The following is a 27,807-nucleotide window of genomic DNA, read 5'->3' as shown; positions in this document are numbered from 1 at the left end:
CTTACTGAGATGGGAGAAGTTTTATGATATGTTTATTTGTTTTGTATGATAAATAAATGATTTACCTAATAAGTACTAATTTTCAAATAATAATAATAATAATACAGTAAACCCCCCGTATTCCCGTTCTCATGTATTCACGGACTCGCGTATTCGTAGATTTCTCTGTGGAACGTATCTACCCAATGTTTGCGGAAAATTCCCCGATTCGCAGTATTTTTCACTGAGAAATATTCATAATTACTGTATTTTCATGACTAAATGCACTTTTTGTGATAAAACTATTAAAATACTCAGGTATAAGCATTTTTAGAGGGTTTTTCTTGTTTAAACTATCAAAATTGGCAGTTCTAAGTGTTTTTAGAGGGGTTTTAAGTATTTGCGGATTTTAGCTATTCGCCGGGGGCGGGCGGTGCGGTACGCATCCCATGCGAATACAGGGGGTTTACTGTAATAATAATAATATACTGTAATTACAACATTTATGCATTTCTATAGTAAGTTATGAAAAATTTTAAACAAATTTCAACCCCGATCTTTTCCTTGAGTCTTGGAGGTCAGGGTGGGAGGGTGAACCTGTCAAATATGTCAAATTACTTGACATTTCTGACCAAGGGTAAATGTTGCCACAGTGTGATCAAATCAGTTTCTCTATTTTTCTTCTTTTCTCTCACACTCTCTCTGTCTCTGTCTCTCTTGCGTGCCAAAGAGTAGAATGTGAGAGATAAATAGATAGATAAATAAATACTTAGAGAGCTCTCTCTCTCTCTCTCAGGAAAACATACTGCTAATTTGAGTCTCTTTAACCAGTTGGTATTAACATACATGCACACTGTGTGTGTGTGTTCATATAGTGTTTTAAAAATCCTTAGTACGTAAAGGTAACACATCTTCGGAAGACAAAAACAAACAAATTTTTTTATCAGTCGCTTAGAGATGGATTAACATTCCTCAAGAGATTAACAAGATAAATCTCTCTCTCTTGCCTGTGCCAGCACAGCTGGATGAATATAAATTAGTTTTGTCTGGAAGGATTAGAAGTACAGTAAACCCCCCCTGTATTCACGGGGGATGTGTTTCAGACCCCCCAAAGAATAGTTAAAATCCATGAATACTTGCTACCCCCCCCCCAGTGCTTATAACTGCCTATCTGGAAAGTTCAAATACCAAATGTATACTTAAAGTATCATCCTACATCAAGTGTACCTTAAATTATTATTTTAGTGTTATTGTACAGTACTGTAAATCATTATTTCATCATAAAATTTACCCTCTAAAAATGGTTATACTATCATCCTGAAACACTTTTATATTATTTCAATATAATTTCAGTGGTACACTAATATAATTTTAATATTTCAATAGTATCAATTCTGAGCATCTATCTTCGCGTTAATGAGGTCCTAAGTATATCTTAGTTTTATGAGGTCCTGGTCCGTCCTGAATGAAGGAGAGAAAACCAGTTTCTCTCTTTGGGCTACGTATTATTTAATCTTACAGTATTATTATTATTAATTCTTAATAATATTTGAAAATTGGTAAATCATTTTTTATCATAAAAAAATGCATTTAGTCTTGAAAATAACATCAAAATATACTAATTAGTGAATATTCCTCAATGCAAAAGTTGAATTGCCGAATTTTTCGCTAATAATTTATAGATATGTTCCACAGAAAAGCCTGTGAATCGGTGAGCCCGCGAATATGTTCCACAGAAAATCCCGTGAATCGGTGAGTCCGCGAATATGTTCCACAGAAAATCCCGTGAATCGGTGAGCCCGCAAATCGTGAGAACGCGAATACGGAGGGTTTACTGTACGTGTGTATATATTTTTAAGGGTACTAATGTTTAAGATGACTTGGAAATAATGATGATAATATAATTTGAAAGATTAATACAGTAATACAATAATAATTTAAGGTATATTTGATGTAGGATGATACTTTTAAGTATACATTTGGTATTTGAACTTTCAAGATAGGCAGTTACAGTATAAGCATTGTTAGAGGGGGTGGTTTTAATTATTCGCAGATATTAACTATTCACTGGGGGTCTGGAACGCATCCCCTGTAAATAGGGGTGATTTACTGCACATGTTACACATGCATAAAAAATCTCTCGTCACAGAGAGAGAGAGAGAGAGAGAGAGAGAGAGAGAGAGAGAGATCAGTAGCCGTTTTGTGATTTTGACTGGTTTTACTTTATTTTAATGTAAAGTATGGTAGTATCATACAGTATTTATGTACAAAAATAAAAATAATACAAATTTTTCATACCAGTTTTAGACATAAAAGCATGAAAACTTATTAAATACTTCAGAAGTTAAACATAACCACTTCTGCAGGGTTTCTCGAGGATTTTGTAAGTGACGTGTTGTAAAAAAATAGTCTATGCCAATTAGTCTAGTTAGATTCCAATGAAAAGTTCGCATGTCTGAATTTGCACAACTCGAAGCATGTAAGATCGATGTATTACTGTACACAATGTTTACATATATTTACACATTTTTTACATATATTTATAAAATTCTATATAGATTTTCACCTTATTTCAAAAACGTTTCTATTGTACCTTGATAAAATAATATTGATGATTAATGAAATGTTTCTTTTCAGGAGGAACTTATCATGCACATCCTCAAACAGTTGGACATCAAGAGTCTCTGTCAGCTTTGTTGCACTTGCAAATTGCTCCAGAAGTTTGCCTCTGATCCTTTCCTGTACATAAAGTTAAATTTAAAGGTGAATATTTGTTGTTCGTAAAAGACACCAGTGCACGTATTAGTGTAACACAATATTGCTTGCCAGTTTAACTAATTCAGATGGTTTTAATTAGATACATGTAAACCTTAAAACTTCATTTCCTATGTATATTGAATTGGCAAGGTGTTTTCCAAAAGAATTAATAGTGTAATGTTAGTCATTTTAAGCAAAAGCTGTCAGTATGTTAATATTCATGTAAAATCATACATTGGTCCACATTATCTCAACTTAAGCCTTATGGAAGTGCAGTACAAGCATGCCTAATTTCAGATAAAAATAAAATATTTGGAATGGAGGTTGTATAAAGATCATGAAATTTTTAAAATATGTTACAAGAATTTTTTCATTTGGTAAAGTATAAAATACCTATTAGATGGTGATAAACTGCACAGATTGACGATGATTTTCTATAACTTTGTAATGAATTCCTCAGTATGTTTTTAAAACTGCATAATTCTACCAAAACTCTAACAAGCCTCAGAAATTTGGTGAGGTGATAGAGTAAGATGTAATAATCCTTGAGTTGATGTGTGTATCTTTTGTAAGAAGTTACTGCCTATAGTTTACCTTACATGATACTCGAGCATCTGTACAGCCTTTAACTTTTTCCTGTTTTTTTCATGTTCTTTGTTAGCTTTGTACATGGCTGTTCATCAGTAACTGTTTCCAGCTATAGTGTTTCTCTTTTACATAACCCTTTGAAATGTTGTAATAAGCAGTGGTTTGGTTGAACTAGATCACATTGTAAAGCATTAATAAAGGTGCACTGTAAACCTTTATGACCAGTAATATATTTGCTACAGCTCAGAATTGATTCCTTTACAGTAGCTAGTTAAAATGAGCAAGTAACTAGTGTAAAACGTATCAAGAAAGTCTTGACATATCAGCTGAGTTGATCAGAAAAAACATTTGCAGAGATGACACTAAATACTGTGGAATTGAATTGTTGCTAGGTTTGAATTTTCATTTGTAATTTCAGAATTGCTGGTGGCTAGTTAAGAACTCTACCTTAGAATGTTTGAGAACAAGATGCTCCCTCCTTGCATGTCTTGACCTATCTTGGTGTGGTCCTTATAATGCAGTAGATACTGGCACCTTTATGGAATTCATACACACTTGTGGACGACAGCTTACGACTCTTCGGCTCAACAATTGCCATTTCATTGACAATTATTGTTTGTATATGATAGCGAATGTCTGCTACAATCTTCAAGGTAAGATTATTTACTCAAGAAGTGTGGATTTATAGACAGGAACACAAAGTGCTGTGGAACATAGGATTTTGCTGTTGGGCAAATTTATTTAAAAGTTAAGTGGAAATTTTTAGGGGGGAATATTTGTATGGGAAATAGTTTTCCTTGAGGATATAGAATTAAGTTTGTAGAGAACAGTTAATAATTGCAAAAACATTATTATAGAATTATTTGTGATCATAAAGACCTCCTTTTTGTCATATTTCTCTCTTCCCCTTTATCCATAGTTTCCCGTCACCATCCCAGAGAATAATCCACTTTGAAATTTTAGACACAATGATAGTACAGTACTGTATTGCAAATTAGTTTTTTATAGCAGATATCTACTCACTTTTTAAGTATTTCATTTAGTCTCTTTCCCACATCACTTTACAACTGCAGATTCTTTAAGCATTTTGATTGAGTTTACATCCTTCATTTAAGAGCAGGTCCTTCTTGAGTACACAGAGTCTAGAAATAACTTATCTTATGTATCTGCTTTGTAAATGAAATTTGTTCACATGCGGATCAAACCTAGGTCTTGGCATGAGGATAAAATTTCCTAGCGCCAGCTGGAAACCATTAAAAAACATATAAAATTGTAGAATAAGGTATTGGTGGCAACGGGGTTCAGCCAATTGGATGAAAGAGAGGCATTAGCCGACCTTCCTCAAACTGAGAGCGCCATGACATATTCTGTTTCTTCTTTACCGCCTTGCTAGAGGCCGGTGTTTTCCTTGCCCATTTTTCTCCTTTGGTTTGCCTTTTGTGTTATGAAATAGTGCTATTCTGTGTGTTTGTGCACTAGTGCTTTTTGTGTTTTTGTGTTGCATTGATCATGCAAACCCATAACTCATCTCAGCCTCCCATTCCTAAGCCTCAGAGGAAATGTCCAGGGGTTGGTGGTTTCCCTCGTTCACATTTTCTGGCTTCTTTTGAGACTGATCCCCATTCTGTTTGCGGTAGGTTCAGCGCTAATGTGTGTAGTATTACTAATCCCTGTTCTGAATGTTGTTCTAGGCCTCCTGAGCAGTGGAGGGTTTTTGCCAAGAAGAGGCAGCAGAGGAGGAAGTTGGAGGCAGCATCTTGGAAGGGGTTTTCTCCTCCTTTGATGGCTGCTTCTCAGGTTCCTCCTTGTTCGTCTTCCTTGTCCAGTCTTCCACCAGTTGCTTCTTCCTTAGAAGATTTTACCCTTCCCCATTCTTCCATAGCTTCATCTTTGGAAGTTTCAGGAGAGGGGTCGGGAGATATTATCTCTGTTGCTGCCCCTGTACTCTTGTGGGGGGGAGCCCCCCCACCCCACACCCCGAGAGGGGAGGCAGCGCTATCTTGTTCTGTTTCAGGACCGGAGGCTCAGAAGTTGCCTGGCATCTGGGCTTCTCTAGGCCTTCCAGGAATACCAACCTTGGGTTATCCCATTTTCTGTCCTCTTGCATTCCCGTGTCAGCCGCCTCGACAGTTGCCAGCTTCGGTTCCAGTGTTGCCACATCCCTCCCCAGTGTTGTGAGACGGCGGCTGCAGTGACTTCTCCTGCTCTCGTTCCCAGCTCGTCCGCCTTGACAATTCCCGGTTCAGCGACTCCTCGCTCCTCTGCATAGACCTTCGGTTCCTGTTCAGAGTTTTGGGCCATCTCCAGTGGTGGAAACTTCTACTTCCGCTCCGTCTCCTGATGCTCTTGTTCGAGCGGTGGTCGACAGAGTTGACATCATTTTCCCAGAGAAAGTATGGCTGTGTTTTAAAGAAGCATCACAGATCTCCATCTCTGCCTTCTCCTTCGTCTTCGTCATCATCATCATCATCATCATCTTCTCCCGTTCGGCCATCCCCAGTTGGAGGGTTAAAGACTTTGTCGCTGCTCCTCGTTTAAGAAGACCTAGAACCCATCTCTATCTCTTCGTCTCCGCCATCATCCAACCACGGACTTGGGTCTCCTGCTCCTGCTCATGGCTGTGTCTCTGACGGGGGTGCGTCACGTCCAGCAGCTTCTCATCCCTTGGTAGAGCTCTCCAATAAAAATTGGCGAAAGGAAAATCGACGGCAGTGTCATCTTCCCCTGTTCGTGTTCATAGGAAGGATGACAAGGCTCCTGTTAAGAAATCCTGGTAGTACAGCTGTTGCCTTCTGGATCCTGCACTTCTATGATGGACGTGAGGGGTTCTAAATGTACAGGGATATGTATTCAGCGTCAGCTGTTGTCGCCCCGTTACTCTTCTTGTTTGGGTTCCCCTGCAAGAAACGTTTTCTGCTGTAGCTTGCACAGCCATGTCGTTAACCCCTGTCATTCCAGAAGCCCTCTCTGTTCACGGTCTGCCAGGAGGGCCTCTGATCGTTGCTTTAGCTCCCACGGCCGTGTTCTTTCACATGTCTGTGTCTGTGAGGATAAGTGTGTACGTGCGGGCAGTTCGATTCATTCGGTTATATAGCCTTCTTCGTCTGCATCTCAATATCTCTCACGTTCATAGTCTCCTGGAAGGGATCGGGATCATTGTTCAAGTTTGCTTGGCTGTGGATGTGATGTCACGGATGCACGGCCTTGTATTGACACATGGCTGTGGCATGGGAATGAAGATTCTGCCGCTCGCTCTTGTGAACGAGATGACCCTCAGGTAAGATCACTATTGTCATCATCGAGCTACTGAGCCCCCAAAAGAGTTTAGAACCCAAAAGGGCTTACGCCCCAGTTACTAATAAAGATGTTCCACGTTCGTCTGATCCGATTGATAGAGTAGATCTTCGCGACCAGGAGGTAGAAGATGAAGAGAACAGAATTTGTTGCTACGTATGCTGAGGTTATTGAACTCATTCGTGAGTACAATAATCTTTCTCAGGAATCAGTAATGACTTCTTTGGATGTCCCTACAGATATAGAGACTGTACTCGGTCCTAAGAAGGATTTAAAGGTTTCTATAGAGCTGCTGTGCTCGAATCATGCAGATTCTGTCTTAGGCTACGTAAATTCTCTCATCTTTGGACATGATAATTCTCTTCATTCTAGTAGATCATTTAGACTTCCATTCCCCCTCACTGCCTTGACATAGAAGGTTTTATGTAACACCTAATGTGGTGTTGTACCCTAGACAGATTAACCCAGACCTGGTTGGATTGGGTCTTGGATTGACCCTAGATCAAGTTAGGTCGGAAGGTCCTCCCTTTACTCATCAGGAGGCTGCTACCTTGGAGTCGACTGCCTCATCTGCTTTTCAGATGGTGTTTGGTTAGACTTATGGTTAACGGTGGTGGCCAAGATATCTTCATCTGCATTAGGTGATTCAGAAGACAGTACCCCCTTTAATAGGCTTTTACAGTCAGGTGGTAAAGCTGTTTCTTATCTGACCCATTTAAATGCTAATATTTGGGTTAACCTTTTGCTGAAAAGAAGAGATGTACCCCTCTCCAAGGTTTCAAGGTATATCAGCATGGATTCATTGCTAGCCTTGAGAAATGGGGATGTTTTGAACTTCCCTTCTCTCTTCCCTACAGAACCACTAGACATAGCAATTGATAGACATTGTGCGGACAATAATGACTGAGTCATCAGGGTCAGGTCCTGGGGACAGAGTGGTCCTTACATCGGGAGATAGTGGACAGACTTTTCCTCCTTCGTGGAAGGCCAATGATAGATCTGTTCGCAACAAGATTCAACAGGAAGATAGAGGTCTTCTGTTCGGTTGTCTCAGACCCCTTCACCGTGGCGGAGGACGCTCTACAACATCCTTGGGACAACCTGGAGGTTTATGCCTTCCCTCCCTTTTGCCTGATCCATCAGGTCATGAACAGGGTAATGATTTCCCAGAATCTCTGGATAACCCTTGTAACTCCCTGGTGGCCGCCTGCAGAATGGTTCCCCAATCTACTAGCCCTGCTGTCAGCAGTTTCCAGAGAGATCCCTCCATGGCACAACCTCCTCTGCCAGCCTCACGTCAAGAGATATCACCGACTGGAGACTATCTGGCATCTCTGCGAGCCAGAGGCTTTTCTCGCAGAGCAGCAACAGTGATGTCTGGCTATCTCAGAAAATCTTCCTCAGCCATGTACCAAGGAAAATGGGCCATCTAGTGTGATTAGTGTTGTCAAAGAGGTCTCTCTCCAGTCAGAGCTTCTGTTCAGCAAATTGCAGATGTCCTAGTTTTTCTCCAGAGGGAGAAAAGTGTTTTTGCGTCTGCCATCAAAGATACAGGGCTGCTTTGGGTTTGGATCTGCACCTAAAAGATGTGGACCTGTCTTCTTGGGAAATCTCATTACTAATCAAAAGCTTTGAGCAGTCTTGTTCTCCTAGAGAACTCAAACCTTCTAGATGGGATCTGATTCTGGTACTAAGTAGTCTCACTCAAGCACCATATGAACTGTTACGACAGTCATTTGAGAGACTTGACCCTTAGAACGGTCTTACTGGCTTTTGCTTTATTGAAGGGAGTAGGAGAACGCCATGGTCTCTCTTCTAATATTAAACACGACGAGGGTTTGGGGGTCTGTAGCCTTCAAATTTGTCCCAGAATTCGTAGCCAAGACTCAAAATTCTTTGGTTCATGATGACAGATTTGAATCCTTTTCCATCCCTACTTGGGAGATTTTGATGATAACGACCCAGACAAATTGCTCTTATGTCCTGTCAGGGCACTGCGTGGTTACCTAAAAAGGACTCTTCACCTCAGGCTGGGGCATTGAGGACTTTTTGTAAGCACAGGCCAGATCAAGTAAGACGTGTCAAAGAATACCATCTCCTCCTGGCTCCATGAGGTTATTAGACATGCTTAAAGCTCTTCTACAACCTCAGATTCTAACACAGTGTGTGCAAGGGCACATGATGTTAGGAGTTTAGGCTCTTCATTAGCTTTGAAGAAGAACGTATCTGTTCATAGGATTTTGAAGGCTGGTACTGGGGTTCGTCAAACCAACCTTCACATCCTTCTATCTTCGGAACGTTGCCCACAGGTTCTTGGACACTTTTTCCTTGGGTCTGGTGGTGGCTGCTCAAGTTGTGTAGCTCATCCAGTGCCCCAAGCGGGACAGTTTGTATCTTACCTAAGATGATGGTATGAAAGTGAGAGTGAATGAGATGACTTGTTTTTTTTTTCATTTCCCTTTTCCTCCTTCTCTACCCACAGGCAGTAGGAAGATTGATCCATTATGAGCTGGAACTAGTTAGATACAGGCAAGTGAGTGGCCTTTCTGTTTGAGAAAGTTTATTCATACGCAAATATTTTTCTTGCCAAAGCTAGTCCTTCCTCTCTCTGACAAGGGGAGAGAGGAATGATAACAAACAAATAGGTGGCTAACTTAGGGTTGTTGTCTGAACAGATATAGCTCTTAAACTTCCACTTATACAGTGTTCCTCTATATTGTGTATTAGCCCAGTAGTCTGATCGTTTGGTAAACTTTATCAGAGAAGTCGGTGGCATACGTCTCTTTCCTCTGCTTTAGTGTAATCAGGAAATGAGACCAGGTCAGCTGAACCTCCAGTCAGTTTAAGACTTTCCTTTCCTTCCACCAGAGGTGAGTCTGTCCTCACATTAAGACCTAGGTTTGTTCCGCATATGAACAAATGACAAATTTTTAATAAATTTGTATTTTTCATAGCTAACAAACCTACGGTCCTAACGTATATTGTCCACCTCTTACCACCCCTCAAAGTGATTCCCTGGGCTGCAAGAAACTGATGTTTCATGGTGCTCTCGGGTTAAGCAAGGTCAGCTGATGCCTCCTCTCCCATCTGATTGGCCACCAATTTTATATGTTTTTTACCTGTTTCCGGCTGGTGCTACAAGATTTTATCCTCACGTTAAGACCGTAGGTTTGTTAGCTATGATAGATACAAATTATTTAAAAATTTGTCAATTTTACATTGATAAATGTATGATGATTCCTCAAATTAGTATTGAGAGCATGCCTCCCAAGTCAAAGATTATTCAGATGTTGTCATACATTTCTATTACTTTCGTGGATTAGAGGACAAGTTGCTGTGCTTGCAAAGGTGTATTGTTCACTTCTTTATTCTTGTAAACAGTATGATATTTGCTTTGGACTGTTACACAATTTTATAATTTTTGTTTACCAGAAAATCTTTAAATTTAGAGTTTAAGTATATCGGTGTGAAAGTGTTTCATAGCTTGAATTTTTGTGTCTAGATTTCTTTCCTGGAATAGCCGATATTTCCCCCAAAAATGCTTATGTGATTTTACTGTTCTAATCATATATTAATAATTTCATGAATTACTATTCTATTCTTATGTCAATCATTTTATGAATTGCGTTGACTGTTCTGTTGTTATGTCAATCATTTTATAAGTTACTTTCACTGTTCTGTTCGTAATCATTTTATGAGTAACTCTCACTGTTTTATTCTGATGATGATGATAATTTTATGAGTTACTTTAACTGCTGTTTATGTTAATTTTGTGAGTTTGTTTCTACTTATTTACAGAACTTAGCATGGCTAACTGCAGTAAAGTAGATCACCTTGGATTTAGAGAGCTGAAGAAAGCCAGAGGGCTTAGCCGTCTTGATTTATCAAGAACTCGTATTGACTTCCACACCCTTCAGCTTTTATTGCAACATGCAGGAAACCTACAACACCTGAGCTTGAGTATGTATCATATTTACCACTGTATGTCTGTAGAATGCATACAAGTCAGCAAAGGTAATATTCGGGGTTTTATTTGGAAGGGTTATAGAGAGACGACGTGGTGGAATGAAGGAGTACAAACGGCAAATTCTAGAGAAGATGGGGCAGGCAGGGAAGAGGATATGGGTGTATACAGTGAAAAGAGAAGTTAGGCTGAAAGGCAGGTGGCAGGGTCAAAGTAGATGAATTAAGAGGAATTGAATCAGAATCTCATCATAGCAGAGGAAAAAGAGAAAATATTCAGGATAGCTAATAACTGAGGAAAGATGGTGGAGATGTAGGAAGGGTAAAGTATACAAAAATTGAAAATGGAGATAAAAGGAGAAAATGGAGATACCAGAATGTTTGATTCAGTATTTTGAAAACTTCTAAATGAAGAAAATGAACATGAAATGGGGGACCTTGCATAATAGAGAGACCAGTAGAGAACATGATGGCTGGAAAGGTTAAAGTAGTCCTTGGGAAGAGAAAAATGGAAAAATCCCAGGCCATAGAATGATAAAACTCAAGGCTAGAGTACATTGGGAATCAGTGGAGAGATGTGGTATTATGTTCCTGAAAAATCAAAGTTTGAGATGATTTGGAAATGTGACTGGAAAGGATGGGAGAACCAGTTTGTCAGAAGAACAGTAACTGTGGAAGTGGCAGGACCAGGTTGTGCAGGAAGACCCAGGAAATCACAGAGAAGGGGGAAGGATGAAGACCTAGAACTGAGAATTTAGGCAGAAAGAGCATAGGACAGTAATACTTAGAACTCTTCCATCTAACCCATAAAGGGTAAAGTTGATGTAAAAATGCTTAAGGTGATACACAGTATACCATTTTAGTTCATATTGCTTATACTGTATAGCTGTCAGTGTTTACCTATGAATTAAAGAAGATGCAACTGGAGTATGTCTAATATCTTATAGAACTTCCAGCAAAAGGGCATTACATATGTAACTTGTGTTAGTTTGAAAACACAGTTGAAAAGTACAGGATACTTCTGCTTTGATGTCAGCCTGTAGTTTACATCCTGTAGATATTTTCATGAAATCATTGTACCAGGATTGATGAAAAAAAACTGTTAATAGAAGAAAAAAAATATTGCACAGAATTTTATGACTATCAGTAACCTTTCAGGTAAGATTGACAGGAAGATCATTTTTTTAATATGTTCATGTTTAGAGTGGTTTTGTAAATATGCTGAAGGTGTACTTTTATAGTGTGTTTTGTGCACCTGGTAAGGTAATATTTGCTTTTGTTTGTATTTGTTTCAAGTTTCATACATATTATGACTAGTGTGTTCTTATTTGTATGTACAGTAAAGTGTATCATTGTAATTATATCATTGTAATTCCTAATTATGGCAATTTTTTTTCTTAGATTACTGTACACAACTTGAAATGGATGAGATTGCTTTAACTCTGGCAACATTCAACCGAAGCCTCAGGTCTTTACATGCCTGGAAGACTCATAGCTTAACAACACGTGGACTGAGAGCCCTTGCATGCATCCCAACTCTTCAAGATTTGGATCTTGGTTGGGCGTAAGTAGCAAATTGTTAAGGGTTGTTACCTACCCCAGGACATTTCCTCTGAGGCTTAGCCTTCTGAGATGATTCATGAGTTTGCATCTAAAAAACACACAGATATTCACAAATATATCATAGAAACACAAACAAAAATAATGGAAAAAACCAGAACGCCAAGGTGAAGAATGAATAGGATGTGCATAACAAACGGCTTCTAAGCTAGAAAGGCAGCGCTTGTCTTGCATGAAGACTGTTTGAGAGATAACTAATGTGCCACGGCATATGTGAATGGGAGAGAGGCCAGGCTCCGCCTACTCTCTTTTCCCATTGGCTAATGCACTCGTGCCACCAACCTTGTTCTATTTTTAAACTGGATCCAGCTTGTGCTTTTAGATTTTCTCCATATGTAGAGACCTCAGGTTTATAAGTTATGAAAAATACAAAATGATTAAAAATTTGTCATTTTTCAAGCATATGTTAGTACTTTTGGTGGTAGTTGCATTCTCAAGTAATGTATGTTAGTAAAATAATTTGCCTTCAAAGTATCATTACTTTTCTATGCTTGTCCAGATACAGTTAATTTAAGAGGAAATTTCTCCAGCACTGTAGACAGAAATAAGTTTGTAAATGTTAATATTACTTTGTCCAGTACTGTACTTTATATGCTGTATTCTTTTGCTTAATATTATTATTCTTTTGCTTAATATTAGTGTCTAATAGTTAATAATACCATTATTTTGAAGGCTGTGTGGTGTCATCACTGAAGGTTTGGGAGAGCTAGTACGGGGATGCAAAAACCTCAAGCGTCTTTATCTTACGGCTCTAAGGACTCTGACTGATCATGATTTAAACCAGTTGACAATGCAGTCCTCACAGTTGACACAGTTGGATATTATGGGTACCAGGAACATCACTCCTGATGCCGTGTACAGGTGTGTGATTATTTTGTTCATTAGTTTCATATTTTTAGGAATTTTAAGCAGTACAAAAATTTACTGGAAATGTTATTAATTTTTAACATATAAAAACAAATTTAATACATCTCCAATTTCTTCTTTAACTAATCAGGTAGTAAAGTATGGATGCTAAATTTATTAGGTCACAGCAATTAGAAGCTCTTAGAATCTTCAGAGAAATTTCAGATGTGTTTAAATCCGATTGTAAGCATATCTCTGTCACCTGTCTTAATAGCAAGCCAGGAGAAATTACAATAATTCCTTGAAGAGGAAACTTGAAGGAATTACTCGGCCCCATCTGTGGTGCACCAGATTGGCATAATCTGTCTTTCGGTCAGGCTCACCTTCCATTCCACCACTACTAACAGATGATGGTATATTGGTTACTGGCCCTAGGAAAAAGCTGAACTGCTTTGAGCTTCTGAAACTAAGCAGTCAGCTAAGGATGCCCCCCTCCCTGATACTTGTCATCCTAAACCTATTCTTACAAAATTTGCATTTTGTTTCCAGGGATGTTAAGAAAATTCTGGATAATCTTGATAGCTGGGCTGGAGATCTTGCTGGTTTCTTCCTTTTGTTTTTAAAAAAGTTGCTAGTTTGTTGTCTCCCAAGATTAGTAGATTCTATAGATTTTTATATCGATGGCGTATCTTTGCAAATGAGTGCAAGCCTAGTAATACGGTGCCTGTTCCAAAGAGTGGCGTATCTGCAGGTTGCAGTAAACGGACCAATTTCTATTCTCCTTGTGCTCTCCAAAGTTGCTGAAAAACTTGTTTTTAAGCCATTATATATATGTGGAATCTAAAGGATTGTTAGCTGAGAGTCAATATGCATAATAGAAAGCAGTTAGGCATCTGTGATGCTCTTTTAGACTTGACATGCTATTTGCAATTGAACCTTGAGAAGAGTTTTGAGTGTAGAGAAATTCAAATAGGTTTTAGTGCTGCTTTCGATTTAGTAAATCATGAGGCACTTTTTTTATAAACTTCAGAATCTTGGAGTAAGTGATATGTTTTAGAATTATTTCAAGATTTCCTTACAGGTAGGCAGCAGCAAGTTGCTGTTGATGGAATCTTTAGTGAACAGAGACCTATTGTGTCCGGAGTTCTGCAGGGTAGTGTTCTTGGTCCACTTTAATTTTTGGTGTATACAAGCAATATGGTTGTTGGCCTGGAAAACAAGGTTGTTCAGTATGCCAATGATTCAACACTTGTGGGTGTAGTAGTCTCCACTTATGAGAAATGAGGCTGCCCTCAGTCTCAATCGAGACATGGACCAGATCAGTGAATGATGTAGTGGGTGGGATGTGAGGCTGCACTCAAGTAAAACAAAAACACTATTGATTAGCAGATCTCATACAGGTTTTCCACCCCAGCCTCCCCTTCAGGTGGATGGGACTTTTCTGAATGAGTCTGAAGCTTTAACTATTCTAGGCATAACTTTTGACTTTCATCTTACTTTTGAGAAGCATCTAGTGAAAGTTTCAGCAAGTGCCAGATGAAAGTTAGGTATTGTTTGTAAGGCCTCATATATTTACAACAGTGATATAATCAGTGCCACCTGTTGTAGATCATTTGTGCTTCCTCTACTAGAATACTGTTCTCTGGTGTGGATGTATGCTTCTGTCAGAGATTTATAACTTTCAGATAGAGTTGTTTGTGATGGTAGGTTTCTGTTTTCTAATGACCATCAACAGGTAAGTTTCTTGTGTCACTTTTTCATAAGTTGTATTTTAATAGAAATTTTCATATTCACAATTGATCCCTGACCCCCTTTTCCTGCCGAGAGCAACCAGATTCGCAGAACAGCAGCACCATTATGCATTAAATGTGCCTCGCTGTCAAACTTCTCAGTTCCAGAAGTCCTTTATTCCTGACACTGTTGGACTGTGGAACAGTCTCCCTGAGGATGTCATGCAAGTGGAACTTCAAAAGTTCAAGCGAAGATGCAAAGCATTACTACCCTAATATTATTCTCCTTGCATTATAATACATTTTTATCTATTAATTTATTAATCTTTCTTTTTAGTAAGTGAGAACTCTTCACTATTTCTCTTTACCTTCTCTTACTTCCTTATGAATGCCATATTCTTTGGAAGCTTGAATTTCAAGTCAATGGCCCCTGTGGGGTTGTTCCATATGAATAGTGTTCATCTTCTGAATATAATAATAATAATATTACAAACTTATTCATAAAATAGCCCTTAACTGTGCAGAATGTATCAGTTGTGCACAGCAAAGCATTTCAAAGTTAACAGTTTCAGCATACATACTTAGCCAGTTCCCAGATCCTTGCAGATATGCTAATAATCATTTTTCAGCACACCTCGGTAGTGTTTAGATGTGCAGACATTCTTTCTACAAGTTGCCAACGCCTCTGCTGTGTTTAATGATGTATGGGATCCTGTGATGTTTAATACTGATTGTATTTTGTTTTGGCATTCTGATTCCCATTGTCATAATACTTCAGTGTTCTTGTGCTGGTGGGATTGGTAGTTCCTGCTGCATTCTTATGTTGTCCTTGGAGAAGGATCTCTATTTGCAGTACCTTTCTTGTTGGGGCTGTGTTCTGACCTTACTTGTGCAGTTTGCGGGGATTGGTCTAAACAATAATGGTATTGTTTTGGTTAACATCGTGTTTAGAAGTGATGTTCTTCCTTTTCTGCTGGCAAGTTGTCAAGTTCAGCTCATCACACCATGACTAGGAGAGCCAAATCATGAGTGTCTTTGGATGAGGCTCCTTCATCCCCTAGCTACTTAGACTGCCTACTTTCCAGAGTAGTATCATCTTTGTGGATGTCTCCCTCATTTGAGGGCTTCCTAGCTACCCCTCTTAGGGTCTTGCCAGGTCTGTTGTTTGCTGTTTCTGTTACCTCCGCATTCATGCCATCCATCTACTTGCACTCTCAGCATCCTGCTCAACCAAGGCCTTCTTCATCAACCTGTGCATTCAGGAATGTGATTGATGACTCCTGTACTAGGCTACAGTCTCAAGTTACGTCTGCTTTTCAGGGAAAGTTCCTTGCCATCATTAACTTGAGGCTCAGGAGTTAGCTGCTGCTTCTAGTGTCACTGTCCTTGCAGTCTTGGTGTCTTGTTTTCTTCTTCCTTTGTCTAATGATGTTGCTGTTCTCATGGCTTCAGCCTCCTCAGCTGTGTGCCAATGTGTATATTCCTCAGCTCCTGGGTTCTCCTCTTTTCTTAGGTATATGATCTCTGCAGTCACTAGTGTGTGACAGTGCATGTCAGCATTTAATGGTTGGCCCATGTACATGACTGCCTCCATGTATCTGGATGCCTGCGTGTCGTCAGCCTGCTCCATGTATTACGCCCTTCCAGCTCTCGTGTCCAATTCCATGACCTCAACATTCAGTGTTCACAGCCTCGGCTTCATAGTTGACTCAAGTTTATTTTGCTATCCAATCTTATGAGTCATCCTTTTTGCTATCCAGTCTTATGAGTCATCCTGTAACCTTAAAGGGTGCAGCATTCAAGGCCTTGCGGTACTTTTTACCTGTGTATCCCGTGCTCTTGTATCTTGCATATGTTCCAGTGCCAACCACTACTTTAGGCCCTACTACGGATACCTTTGTCACTTTAGTATCTATGGTTCCTATGATCTTGACTACTTGCTGGGAAGTCATGCACCTCCTCCATATCCTGCCTTTATTTTGGTGCATCCACTTGCAGTGATTCTTGCCTTTCCCATGGTATCTACCTGCTGAGTCTCACCTGTGACCATGACAGGGTTTTGGTTTCATATGCCCTGTCCATTCAGGATTTGCCTGACCTACATGTGGAGGACTGTTCTCTGTCTGGTATGTCATTGTTATTTTGCTTTCTTGAAGAGTGTAATTTGTGCATAAACCTTCACAAATTTTGATGAGGGGATTTCTTCAGCTTTACTATGACGGTTATTGTAGTACCTTGCAGTGATGTATTATCATCTTGATCCTAGGTAATCAGTTGTGAAACTATAGGTCTGGCTCCAGCTCTGTTTTTAGTAGATTTACTTTACTACCAGATGTCACGAACTTTCAAATTTAGAATAATGAACCTAACACTAGGCAAAAAAAAAAAACAATATGGCTAGTTGAATGCTTAACCTTCATATTTGGATTTTATCAGTGGCTAGTTGAACACTTAACCTTCATATTTGGATTTTATCAGTTTATCAAGAAAAAATCAAAACAAATCTTGCTTGAATGTAGGTCTTTCCTATTTGGTTTCACTTTATCACTACTGCTAAGATTAAGATGAAGATAGTATATTACCTTGGATACTCTTGAGTATCGCTTGTTATTCCATGTTAGAGTATAACTGAAAATGCTCATACTGGTAATGTTTAGAGAAAGCTGTGGTATCTTGCAACATAGTTACCTTTTAGTTTTAACTAAAGTTAACGAGATTTGGTCTTAAAATTGCCCACCACAGTTTCCAATGTTGACCAGTTATAAAAATGGGAAGTCCACCCCCCTCAACCTCAGTGTAACCTGCCTGTTATTTCCTGCAACCCATGAAGACTTATTTAAAGTTTGACATACATTAGGATTTCAGAAATCGGAAAATTTTTATCTTAGTTTTCATTGGTTTTGAGAAATTGCTAAATCCCTTGCAAAGTTACTATGTTGTTGTCAGTAAGTTCATTTTGATTGATTTCAATGCTTTAATGATTTACAGAGCTAGATTTAGACACCCAGTGTAAGTTTCTGTTGCATAAAAATTGTGACTAGACTTTTATGGTCATTTACCATCTTGGCCTAAATTTATTTATCCACTTCCAAAGGATGCCTGAGTGAAGTCAGTTGCTTTCCTTTCAGACTGTTGCAAAGTTGCAAGCATTTGGAACTTTTAGATGTGAGCTTTTGTGAGCAGATCCATGCATCGTTTATCCAGCAGTGTTCAACTCAGTTCCCACATGTTGACATCAAAGGGGGGATTTGTCATCAAGTTCGTATAATATAATGAAAATTTCTTCCATAAGATCTGAGCATAACTCGCCGACACCCAAATTTTCAGTAACCTCATATACCATATGCTTTCTTTATGTTGAGACTACAGTATTTGTTTTAAATTTTAAATAGTCATTTTGGCAGAAGCTGATGTGTATTATGTTCGTCGGATACTTTTTAAGATTCCATATTTAGGAATATATTTATGGCAAAGGGTGAGCATTGCAAATTCAAGAACTTTTATATTATTCAAACATTGTCATAAATTGGACAAATTCTGACCCTAGATTTTAAAAGCAGAAATTGTCGTTGTCTAGTTGTCACCCATAATTGCTGAAATTGTTCTACCAACTGTATACATATAAAGAGTTTAGTTATAATTTTAAGGTTACCATACTTCCAACATTTTAATTTTCTCCATTTTTGGGTCTCATTTTAAATGATTGTTGCAGTCTCACAGTTTAAAATAATTAAATCCTCAATAGCTTTAAAATACTTACAGTACAAAATGTCCTTTACAAGAGTGAACCCACTATTGTGGTAAAAAGTAAGGGACTAACATCAAATTTTTTGAAAGTTTTATGAAATTTTATATGATTCATTACTATTGTTTTGCATCTTTCTAAAATATCACCTTTTGATGGTATTAAAGGATTGATACCACAGCATTAGAATTTTCAGGCTCAAATCTTAATGGTTCGCATTTTTCAAAATGCATTATCACAGTATTTGTGTGGATGAAATATGACATTCCTTCACATTCAGGATGATAGGATAATGTACATAAACCCTTGTTTATGGTATTGTCAATGTAGGCACGATTGTATTACAGTACATTAATCAAATGCCACATGGGTGATATTTTTTGGTATCAAGTATTAATGCAACATGTTTTCATACAGGCATTTTTGTTACTAGACAGCTAAGTAACAGGATGCCACAAATGCTAGAAAATGTATTGCTATAATGCCGTCTTTATTGTCCATGTTACACATACCTCGTTACGTATTTTGTAAACCAAGGTCCAATGTAATTTTCTGTTAACCAGGTTTCAGATGTTGAACATTATTATTTCTTTCTAGTCATTAGATATTAAAGTGATAAGGTGTTTTCCTCTGTTTTTGATTAATAGCATAACAGAGTTCCATTAACAATGATTTATTGCACTATAATATTAAGCAGGTTTTTGTAGTAATAAAAAAAAAGGTGTCAAGGTTTTAAGATGATTGGGTTTAAGAGTTGTGACTTGCTAAAAGACAAGATTGATGGTGTTTACTCCTTGCTTCCAGTTTACCAGATTTGAAACACTACCTTGGAACAAAGGTTTATAACATCCTGAAGTAAAAAAAGGACAATGATAAACTGAACTAAAGGTTACAATTTTTTTTGTCTATGAACCTATTTTCACTCTTTTTGAAACTTTATTCAATTTCTTTTTCTTTGTAATTCCTCCTTCACTTTTATCTTTTTTCTCCTTTGTAAGCCTGTCTCCGTTTTCTGTATCCTTTAGAACTGCACTTTTTATTTTCCTTTTCTTAATTTTGTCATCACTTTTCTTTTCCTTTGGAATTTTACCCTTCTTTTTCTTTTTCTTCATATCTTCACCATTTTCCAAGTTCATAAGAGATTTGGTCTTATTCTTCATCTTCTTTTTCTTGGGTATATTATCTATACTTGACACACACTCTTTCTCATCTCCTGGAATTTTCTTCTTCTTCAGGATCTTTTCTCCACTTACCAAATTCTTTTGAATTTTATTTTTACTTATTTTCTTCTTAGCGACCTTTCCTCCATTTTTTACATTATCTTTTTCAGATTTTATTTGCTTGGTTTCTTCACCTTCAGCATCTGGAAGCTTTCCTGGCACTATTTTCTCAGAGTAATTTTCTCCACTTTTAACATTTTCTGGAAGCAACTCTGTTTTTACTTTCTTTTTCTTTGGCTTATTGTCTTCATTTTCACCAGCTTTTCTTTTTTTCTTTCCTCCTTTCACACCATTTTCAGTAATTTCACTTGACTCCAGTTTTTCCTTTTTTATGATGTTATCTATCTTCTCCTTGTTGTTTTGACTAGAGACATAAACTGCCATACATATGATGCGGCAAGTAGTGTCCACCTCAGCCAAAAGCTCTGGCTTTGATGTTAAGGACAACATCTAGTGAGAAGAGAGAGTCTTAGTTTAAACAATATTACATCTTTGATCTAAGTGCATTACATGACACTTGAAAAATGTCCTCACATACTTATGTACCACAAGATCATAAGGGTCATCTACGTTATGGACTCCCAAATAAATTTACACTGATGGAAAACTATAAGGAAAAAAAGTTTTTAAAATAAGGATGGCTATACTTATCCAAAGTATTTAATTATAGTTAAAATAAATCATAACACTACTTGCTTTCATATATATATAATAGACTCTGTACTATGCTACTAAAGTTGTAGTCTACCATTTCTGTGTATTAATTTAAAATATTAACTAATATGGGAAGACATAAGATTGCACTGGAATACATATAACTCACCCACATGATGTATTCTTAAATAGAAATGACAATGGAACAAGGCAGAAATAAAGGAGCTACAGCTAAATGAGAGCAGACCATGCAGAGTGGATAAAAAGTTGAAGGATAGGAGCAATACAGATAAGGCTGATTAATGCTCCAAAGAACCTTTAGTTCCACCTGTTTTTTTAAGCTTTTGTAAATACTAAAAGGAATAAAATGTGCTGGAAGCTTTATCTCTGTTCAGATCATCTGACCATGCACCAAGACTAGAATTTCTTTTAAGCGTTCCTTTTCTATTCTTAAGCAAGAGAAATGGCCTATGAAACTCTGCCTGTAGTAAATATAAAACCATCAACTGTGATGAAAAATAAAACTCAAACAATGTGAGGACAACTAGCTAGACAGTTTTTAATTTCTATGTAAGGATAGCAGCTAAACAGCTTATGATTTCTATTAAAGACCTCAAAGTATATTCTGATGCAACCAAATTTGTTCTGAACACTTCATGTTGCTCTCATATGAGGAAGACACTAAGAGTATTATACTGTATACTAAAAAACAAGAAATATTAGTGGGTATATGAAATAACCTCAAACTGATAAGTACTTAAAAATTCTAAACTTTACCTGTAGTTTCCAAAGTTTGACACTGCCATCTGAAGAGGCTGAGGCCAGCCACAACTCTTCATCATCTCGAGGAATGAAGCAGAGACTCTTGACACGTAAACTGTGAGCTTCCCACTGGAGCAATTCAAAATGATTTGTGATGTCATAAAGACAAATATTCTTATCGCCTGCAGCTACAGCAATAATATCTTCCTGTGGAGAATGAAACATTACTATGCAAGTGTAAGACACCAATTCATTAAAGAAGAATAAATGGAGAGGGTAAGGCTTGTAAATGTAATATTCACCAGTGGCCCAACAAAATGGAAATTATAAAGCAAGAATGATAAATGTGCTTACAGATATTTACCCAAGAACTAACAAATTAGCTCAGTTGTCTGGTTAAGCTACTTAAACAATTTATTTTACATTTAAAAAAACTTTTCAAGTAGAATACGAACCAGTTACTTTTTAATTCAAGTGAGGGAGTGGGTACCATCCACTCTCTTGACTGTCAATCCTACTTTTCCTTCTGCAATAAAGGCAAATGCAGGGATGGATAGAGGTGGGATTATGAAAAAAGTTCTTTTTATAAACCTAAGAAAAATGCAAATTATCCTGAATATCCAATGTGTTCCTGTGAAGATCCAAACCTTTGTCTTATATGAGGACTTACTCCTTTGGTGGGATTTTTTTTTTCTAACATAATATGACTGGCACTGTTCTTAAGGAATCGAATCATTAGGTCAGGAACTTCTGCCACATCCAAACTACTCTGTGCTAAAGGAAGAGACTGGAGGGGCAATCTATCACTACCCAGAAATGACAGCTTCCCAATCAAGTGTATACGCAAGGGCAGCCTGATTCCTGCAATGACCTATATAACCTGGTATCCGATGCAAGATACTGATAGAGCTCTGTGCCAGAATTTGGTTAACTACACTGAACCATACTGTGGGAATGGTTCATGGTTCCCTTTAAGAAAACAAGAAATCAGAGTAAGTAGGTAGCTGAATCATCATCCAAGAATTAATAACAGTACTGTACACCAAGGACCCCTCCTCCTAAAAATAGGATGGAGAGAACATACCATCTGACTTTTGCCTTGAAAGAGATGCTCAGATCTCTTTGGGTTCACTGACTAATGGTTAGGAGAGGCCAAGGCATTTCAAGAATGTTTTTACCAACATAAATCCTACCATGAATCTTGGGCAGGATGCAACCTTGTCTGAAAAGAGCTGGATAGCTACAACAACAGTTAAAGCACCACCATGAGGCCAGTGTACAGAGACCAAGGGCCTATAGCCATTTTCTTGTGTGTTTTCTTGTTTGTAGGTAAGAGGCTTGAACGCAAAATGATATTCCAGCCACAGCACAAGCAAAATGGACATGGGCCTCCTATTATGGTCTCTTCAATGTCTGGCCGGTACAACATTTTGAGGAATCAAACTGACTATGGATGTTAAGTAATTTGCAGGGCTGCCCAGTATGAATGAATTCAAGGCTTCTGTTTAAATATTTTGGAGGGTATCAACAAGTTTCATAAATTATTAGTTTTGGTTGATGCACAATTGCTAATCTATAACACTGACAAAACTCTTATTATTATTACCCTGTGCCTAGTAATACCTTGGCTGACAAGTCAGAGAAGAAGTTATCTTGTCAAAAGCTTAGAAAGCAAGCTTGTCTGTGAATGCTAAAGGTACACATAGCCTGAAATCTGTGATAAGTAAACACTAAAAGCAGCTACAGTGTCTGTGAGATTAAGGATAGGCTTCCTATGATTTGCTTTTATTCCTTACGGGCTTAATACACAAACAATATCGTCAATATCATTAAAAATTGGTTTATCAACCATTTCTAAAAGGAAGTTATTGACCACAAACAGAAAGGCTTGCTATTTCTAAAGACTGGATAAAGATTCTCTTACTTCAACAATGTGCCTGTGCATCCTACTGAACTAGGGTTGGTTTGTGGCAGCAAAGATGAACTACTAACCGAGGTTCCTGGATGAAGAAACGGTGGTGTTCAAGGATGGGGAGGGGAAGGATCTTGATTTGGATACTTGTGGGAAATGGGTTATGCACAATTAAAAAAATTACTCTTTCAAGTTGGTAACTCCATTTGGGCTCTTGCTTGGGCCGATATCTCTCTTCCAGGAGCATGGCTGGCATAGGCTGTACACTGGAGAGGAAGCTGCTGTTGATATTCTGCGTTTGGAGTTGTTTCAGAAAGGTCAAAGAGGGCATTCAGGATGATGACATTCAAGAATGGTTGGATGAGAATAGAGGTGACATTGGTCATCAGACCATGCTTGAAAAACTACCACTTCAACCCAGGATGCTGATGATGACAGTGACTCTGAAACTCCTGTCATTCCCTGGTTTGGCAAATTCTGTGAAGTGCCCAACATCCACATCAAGTTTCCTGACTATCCCTCTTATGAAACAGAATGGTTAGGTTGACTCCCTCCTTAGCGCAAGTACCAACATAATTACACTTCAGCAGTGGCAATCCTGCCATCAGAGCAGACTCAATGATTCCTTCATGGCTAATCCCCAAAGCATCCAAATACATTGCCATACAGTCATCAGTGGCAACATATTGTTATTTGCAATACACAGAATTAATTATGCAAACAAATACATTACATACACTTCCTATGGATTTCCTGCATTTGATGATGATTGCAAAATATGTAGTTTGGGTATGCTAGGCTATTGTAACCAACTCTTTGAATAATACATTTTGCTTGCTAAGTGTTGTGTTTTATGGTTAGTAAACTTTTTTTCTGAAAGGGGTACACACACACACACACACACACAAAAGAACAACACACAATACACACACACACACACACACACACACACACACACACAATTCAAATTAATAATTCTCACTTCTTTGGATTCTATGTACACAATTTTTCAAGCTAAGCTTATACTTTCATTGGCTGGCCAGTGTTAGACTACAATTTTGGATTAGCCTAGTGGTACCATAACCCAAATGAGGTTATTCATTATTAATATGAAAACACTATTGATCTAATGTATTTGCACAAGCACAAGGATAACTCCACATTTGAAAAGCAGAGGTTTGTATCCCCATATGAACAAATTTTAATTAATACTCCAAAACTAATTTTCTAATATTCATAGAAAGTGAAAACTGGGAAAACCCTCATTTAATTGTTAAGCGCCTCCTTCGTCTTTTTTTTTTTTTTGTGGGCTGTTCTTAACAAACATTTAAAAAGATATCTGCCACTGAATACAATTTTAGACTATGTCAAGGACTTTCAATGTCAGTTATCTTTTCAGATGCTTGATGAGAAACTTCAAGGTAAACCAATAAAACAAGGTGAAAGTAAGGAAGTCCTATACACTCACCGAGAGGTTTATGCTAAGGTCAAACAAACTGAGAAAAATCTTATTTGTAAAAGATATATAATTCTCTATGTTCTACTAATGTGAGAACAACAGTCAAGTAAAACTTACGGTCATGAAAGTGAAAATTGTCACCCTTTCCTTAAAATCAATTGTGTGTACCACTTGACAAGATGTTACTGCATATACTTCTAAACAGCTACCCTTTACAATCACATATTTTGTACCGGCTGGAGACCATTTCACCATATCAGCAACTGTAAAAAAGTGATATACACAGTCTTTGTGAAAAACATAGACTAAAATTATCACAAGTATTCTCAAGTACAAAAGAGTTTCTACTATCATCTAAAGGATTTGCACAGAAAGCCCCTATGGAAACTGTAACTGGCTCCACCACAAAATTTTCAATATATACAACTCGTACTGTAAAAACCTAAAGAAATTTAAAAAGTTAAAGACTGCAATTAGCAGCCTTACAGAAAAATTTTTTAAAGATGCATCATTAAGATATAAAAAAAGTGAATCAATTGTAACAGCATGTTAACCCTTAAACCCCAAGCCTCTATTTACAAAAGTGTTCGCCAGATGTCGGTATGCTCGAGTTAGCGCTGCTGAAAAATTTTTTTAAAAATCAAGGCACGCTTTAGTTTTCAAGATTAAGAATTCATTTTATTCTTTTTTTCATTGCGTTGAAGTTTAGTATGCAACCATTAGAAACGAAAAAATATCATTATCATATAAATATTGAAGAGCATGACAGCGCTCTAAAAAAATTCATACAGTACAGTAATGAGTTATTTTTTTTCTTTGTACGTACACTAAATTGCGATGATTTTGCATAAATAAATTAAAACGCAAAAACAGAAAAATATTATCAAAACTAATGATGTAAAAATTTTTCAAAATTTTTTTTTGTGCTAGAGACTTTCTATTGTAATATTACAGACTAAAGCTCAATTACAGTTTTCGATTTTGAGTTTATAAACATTTATCGTGATTTATATGAAAATATTTCAAAATCGATAAAAGCTAAACTAATAGTTATTTTTTGTTGTATCAGAAATTGACAAATATTATCACAAAAAACAGATGCAAAGTGAAAAGAATTTCTGTAATGAGCGGAGTTATCGAAAAAAGTTTTAAAAATTCACCATAAATCGAAATATTGTTGTAAATGAAGGTAACTCAACATTACTAGGAATGGGTAGCTTCCAATTGCTTGTTTGCAAATAAAAGGTTGAAATTTTGATTGAAAATATTACAAACTGAGCTACTGGGTAAGTTGTATTTAGCATTTTCATAATAAAACCAGTAAAACAGTTTATAAAACGACCAAAGTGACGGAAGAATTCGGATGTCAGTTACCACGCATGGACGTGAAGTGAAAAGTTGAAAATTCCATAAGGTGAGAGACTCTGAATTTTTCTGATTTATTTACTAGTGAAGAGTTTATATGAAAAATATTTCAAAACTGATAAAGCTACAACCATGAGTTACTTATTTGTTGTATTCTACATGAAATTGTGAACATTTTCATAAATAAAATTTTATAAAACGACTAATATAAAACGGCAAAAATTACGACAAAGTGACGAAAGAATTTCTGAGATATTCGGCCGAGTTACCGGTCGGACGAAGGAAAAAGTTTTTTCACCATAAATCGAAAATATTGTGCTAGAGACTTACAATTTGTTGCAAAATGAAGGTAAATGATTGAATATTACTAGAATGTAAAGAGTTTTAGTTTACAATTGCGTTTTTCAACCATTTCGGTCGAGCCATTGCTGACCAAGGTTGAAATTTTGGCACATCGTGATTTATATGAAAATATTTCAAAACTGATAAAAGCTACAACTATGAGTTATTATTTGTTGTATTCCCATGAAATTGAGAATCATTTTCATATATAAAACTTTATGTAACGACTAATATAAAACTGTGCAAAAATTACGACAGTGATGAAAGAATTTCTGAGATGTTCGCCGAAAGTTATCAAGTATGACAAAAAAGTTTTTTCAAAATTCACTATAAATCAAAATACTGACAATTTGTTGCAAAATGAAGGTAAATGATTGAATATTACTAGAATGTAAGAGTTTTAGCTTACAATTGCGTTTTTCGACCATTTCGGTCGAATCAAAGCCGAAATTTTGGCACATCGTGATTTTACATGAAAAATATTTCAAAATTGATAAGAGCGAGTTATTATTTGTTGTATTCTACATGAAATTGTGAACATTTTCTATATATAAAACTTTATGTAACGACTAATATAAAACGGGTGCAAACATTAATTTTCAGATGTTCTAAAATCGAAAGTTTTGAAATATTGCTAGAGACTTCCAATCTGTTGCAAAATGAAGGTAAATGATTGAATGTTACTAGAATGTAAGAGTTTTAGCTAACAATTGCGTTTTTTTACCATTTCGGTCTTTAGTCAAAGCTGACCGAAGGTTGAAATTTTGGCACATCGTGATTTATATGAAAATATTTCAAAACTGATAAAAGCTACAACCATGGGTTGTTTTTTGTTGTATTTTACATGAAATTGCACACATTTTCACATATAAAACTTTATGTAACGGCTAATATAAAACGGTGCAAAAATTACGACAAAATGATGAAAGAATTTCTGAAATTTTCGGCTGAGTTACTGCGCGGATGTAAGGAAAACGTTTTTTCAAAAATTCACCATAAATCGAAATGTTGTGCTAGAGACTTCCAATTTGTTGCAAAATGAAGGTAAATGATTGAATATTACTAGAATGTAAGAGTTTTAGCTACACCGTGTTTTTCTACCATTTCGGTCGAGTCAAAGCCGGACCGGTTGGGTTGAAATTTTTTGCAGTCGACGCACGGCACGCCCACTTGTCACCCGACAGACAATTTTAGTTGACTTACGATACGTCCAGTCGGCGTTTAAGGGTTAACATGAGAACGGGTGAATGAGGTAAACATTGATATGATGAACAATTTGTGGAAAAATCCTATACAGTGAAGTAAAAGGTGATAAACACAATTGTTAAAATTTACAATTCTGTTTCATGTCTTTGGTAAGCTGAACTTGAAAAAAACAAGGATGATAAAATGAATGATAGTTCCTGGTAGATATACCGCAATTTACTGAAAACATTAAACCAATAAATCATTATCTACAACAGCTCCAATTGCTGTACTACTTTGGTTCTCCCACTGCTGAAAGATGCTTGCACACATAATATTAAACATAAGGGTCTGAAAAAATGAAAAAGGTGATATTCGTTGCAAAT

The 27,807-nt window shown here is 37.1% G+C and overlaps 2 protein-coding genes across 6 annotated transcripts in view; one reads left to right on the top strand and one right to left on the bottom strand.

Annotated features, from left to right (window-relative positions):
• Nucleotides 1–19,150, top strand: part of Fbxl4 (F box and leucine-rich-repeat gene 4) — a 45,427-nt gene extending 26,277 nt beyond the window's left edge. For all 5 annotated transcript variants that reach the window (XM_067101287.1, XM_067101290.1, XM_067101289.1 and 2 more), the window contains exons 7-12: nt 2,617–2,742; nt 3,743–3,977; nt 10,417–10,578; nt 11,983–12,145; nt 12,874–13,062; nt 17,906–19,150. In XM_067101287.1, coding sequence (XP_066957388.1) covers nt 2,617–2,742; nt 3,743–3,977; nt 10,417–10,578; nt 11,983–12,145; nt 12,874–13,062; nt 17,906–18,050 — 1,020 coding nt within the window. In that variant the 3' untranslated portion in view covers nt 18,051–19,150. The remainder of the gene's footprint in view (nt 1–2,616; nt 2,743–3,742; nt 3,978–10,416; nt 10,579–11,982; nt 12,146–12,873; nt 13,063–17,905) is intronic.
• Nucleotides 19,151–19,405: 255 nt separating this feature from the next.
• The window catches only part of LOC136836745 (p21-activated protein kinase-interacting protein 1-like), a 38,894-nt gene continuing 30,492 nt past the window's right edge, over nt 19,406–27,807 (bottom strand). Inside the window, exons 5-7 of the mRNA XM_067101291.1 lie at nt 24,647–24,792; nt 21,174–21,365; nt 19,406–20,192 (exon numbers count right to left, since the gene is read on the bottom strand). Coding sequence (XP_066957392.1) covers nt 19,428–20,192; nt 21,174–21,365; nt 24,647–24,792 — 1,103 coding nt within the window. The 3' untranslated portion in view covers nt 19,406–19,427. The remainder of the gene's footprint in view (nt 20,193–21,173; nt 21,366–24,646; nt 24,793–27,807) is intronic.

The sequence above is a fragment of the Macrobrachium rosenbergii genome, chromosome 56 (assembly GCF_040412425.1).
Source record: "Macrobrachium rosenbergii isolate ZJJX-2024 chromosome 56, ASM4041242v1, whole genome shotgun sequence".
In the NCBI taxonomy this organism is placed as follows: Eukaryota; Metazoa; Arthropoda; class Malacostraca; order Decapoda; family Palaemonidae; genus Macrobrachium; species Macrobrachium rosenbergii.
This window is presented reverse-complemented; position numbering and strand designations above follow the sequence as displayed.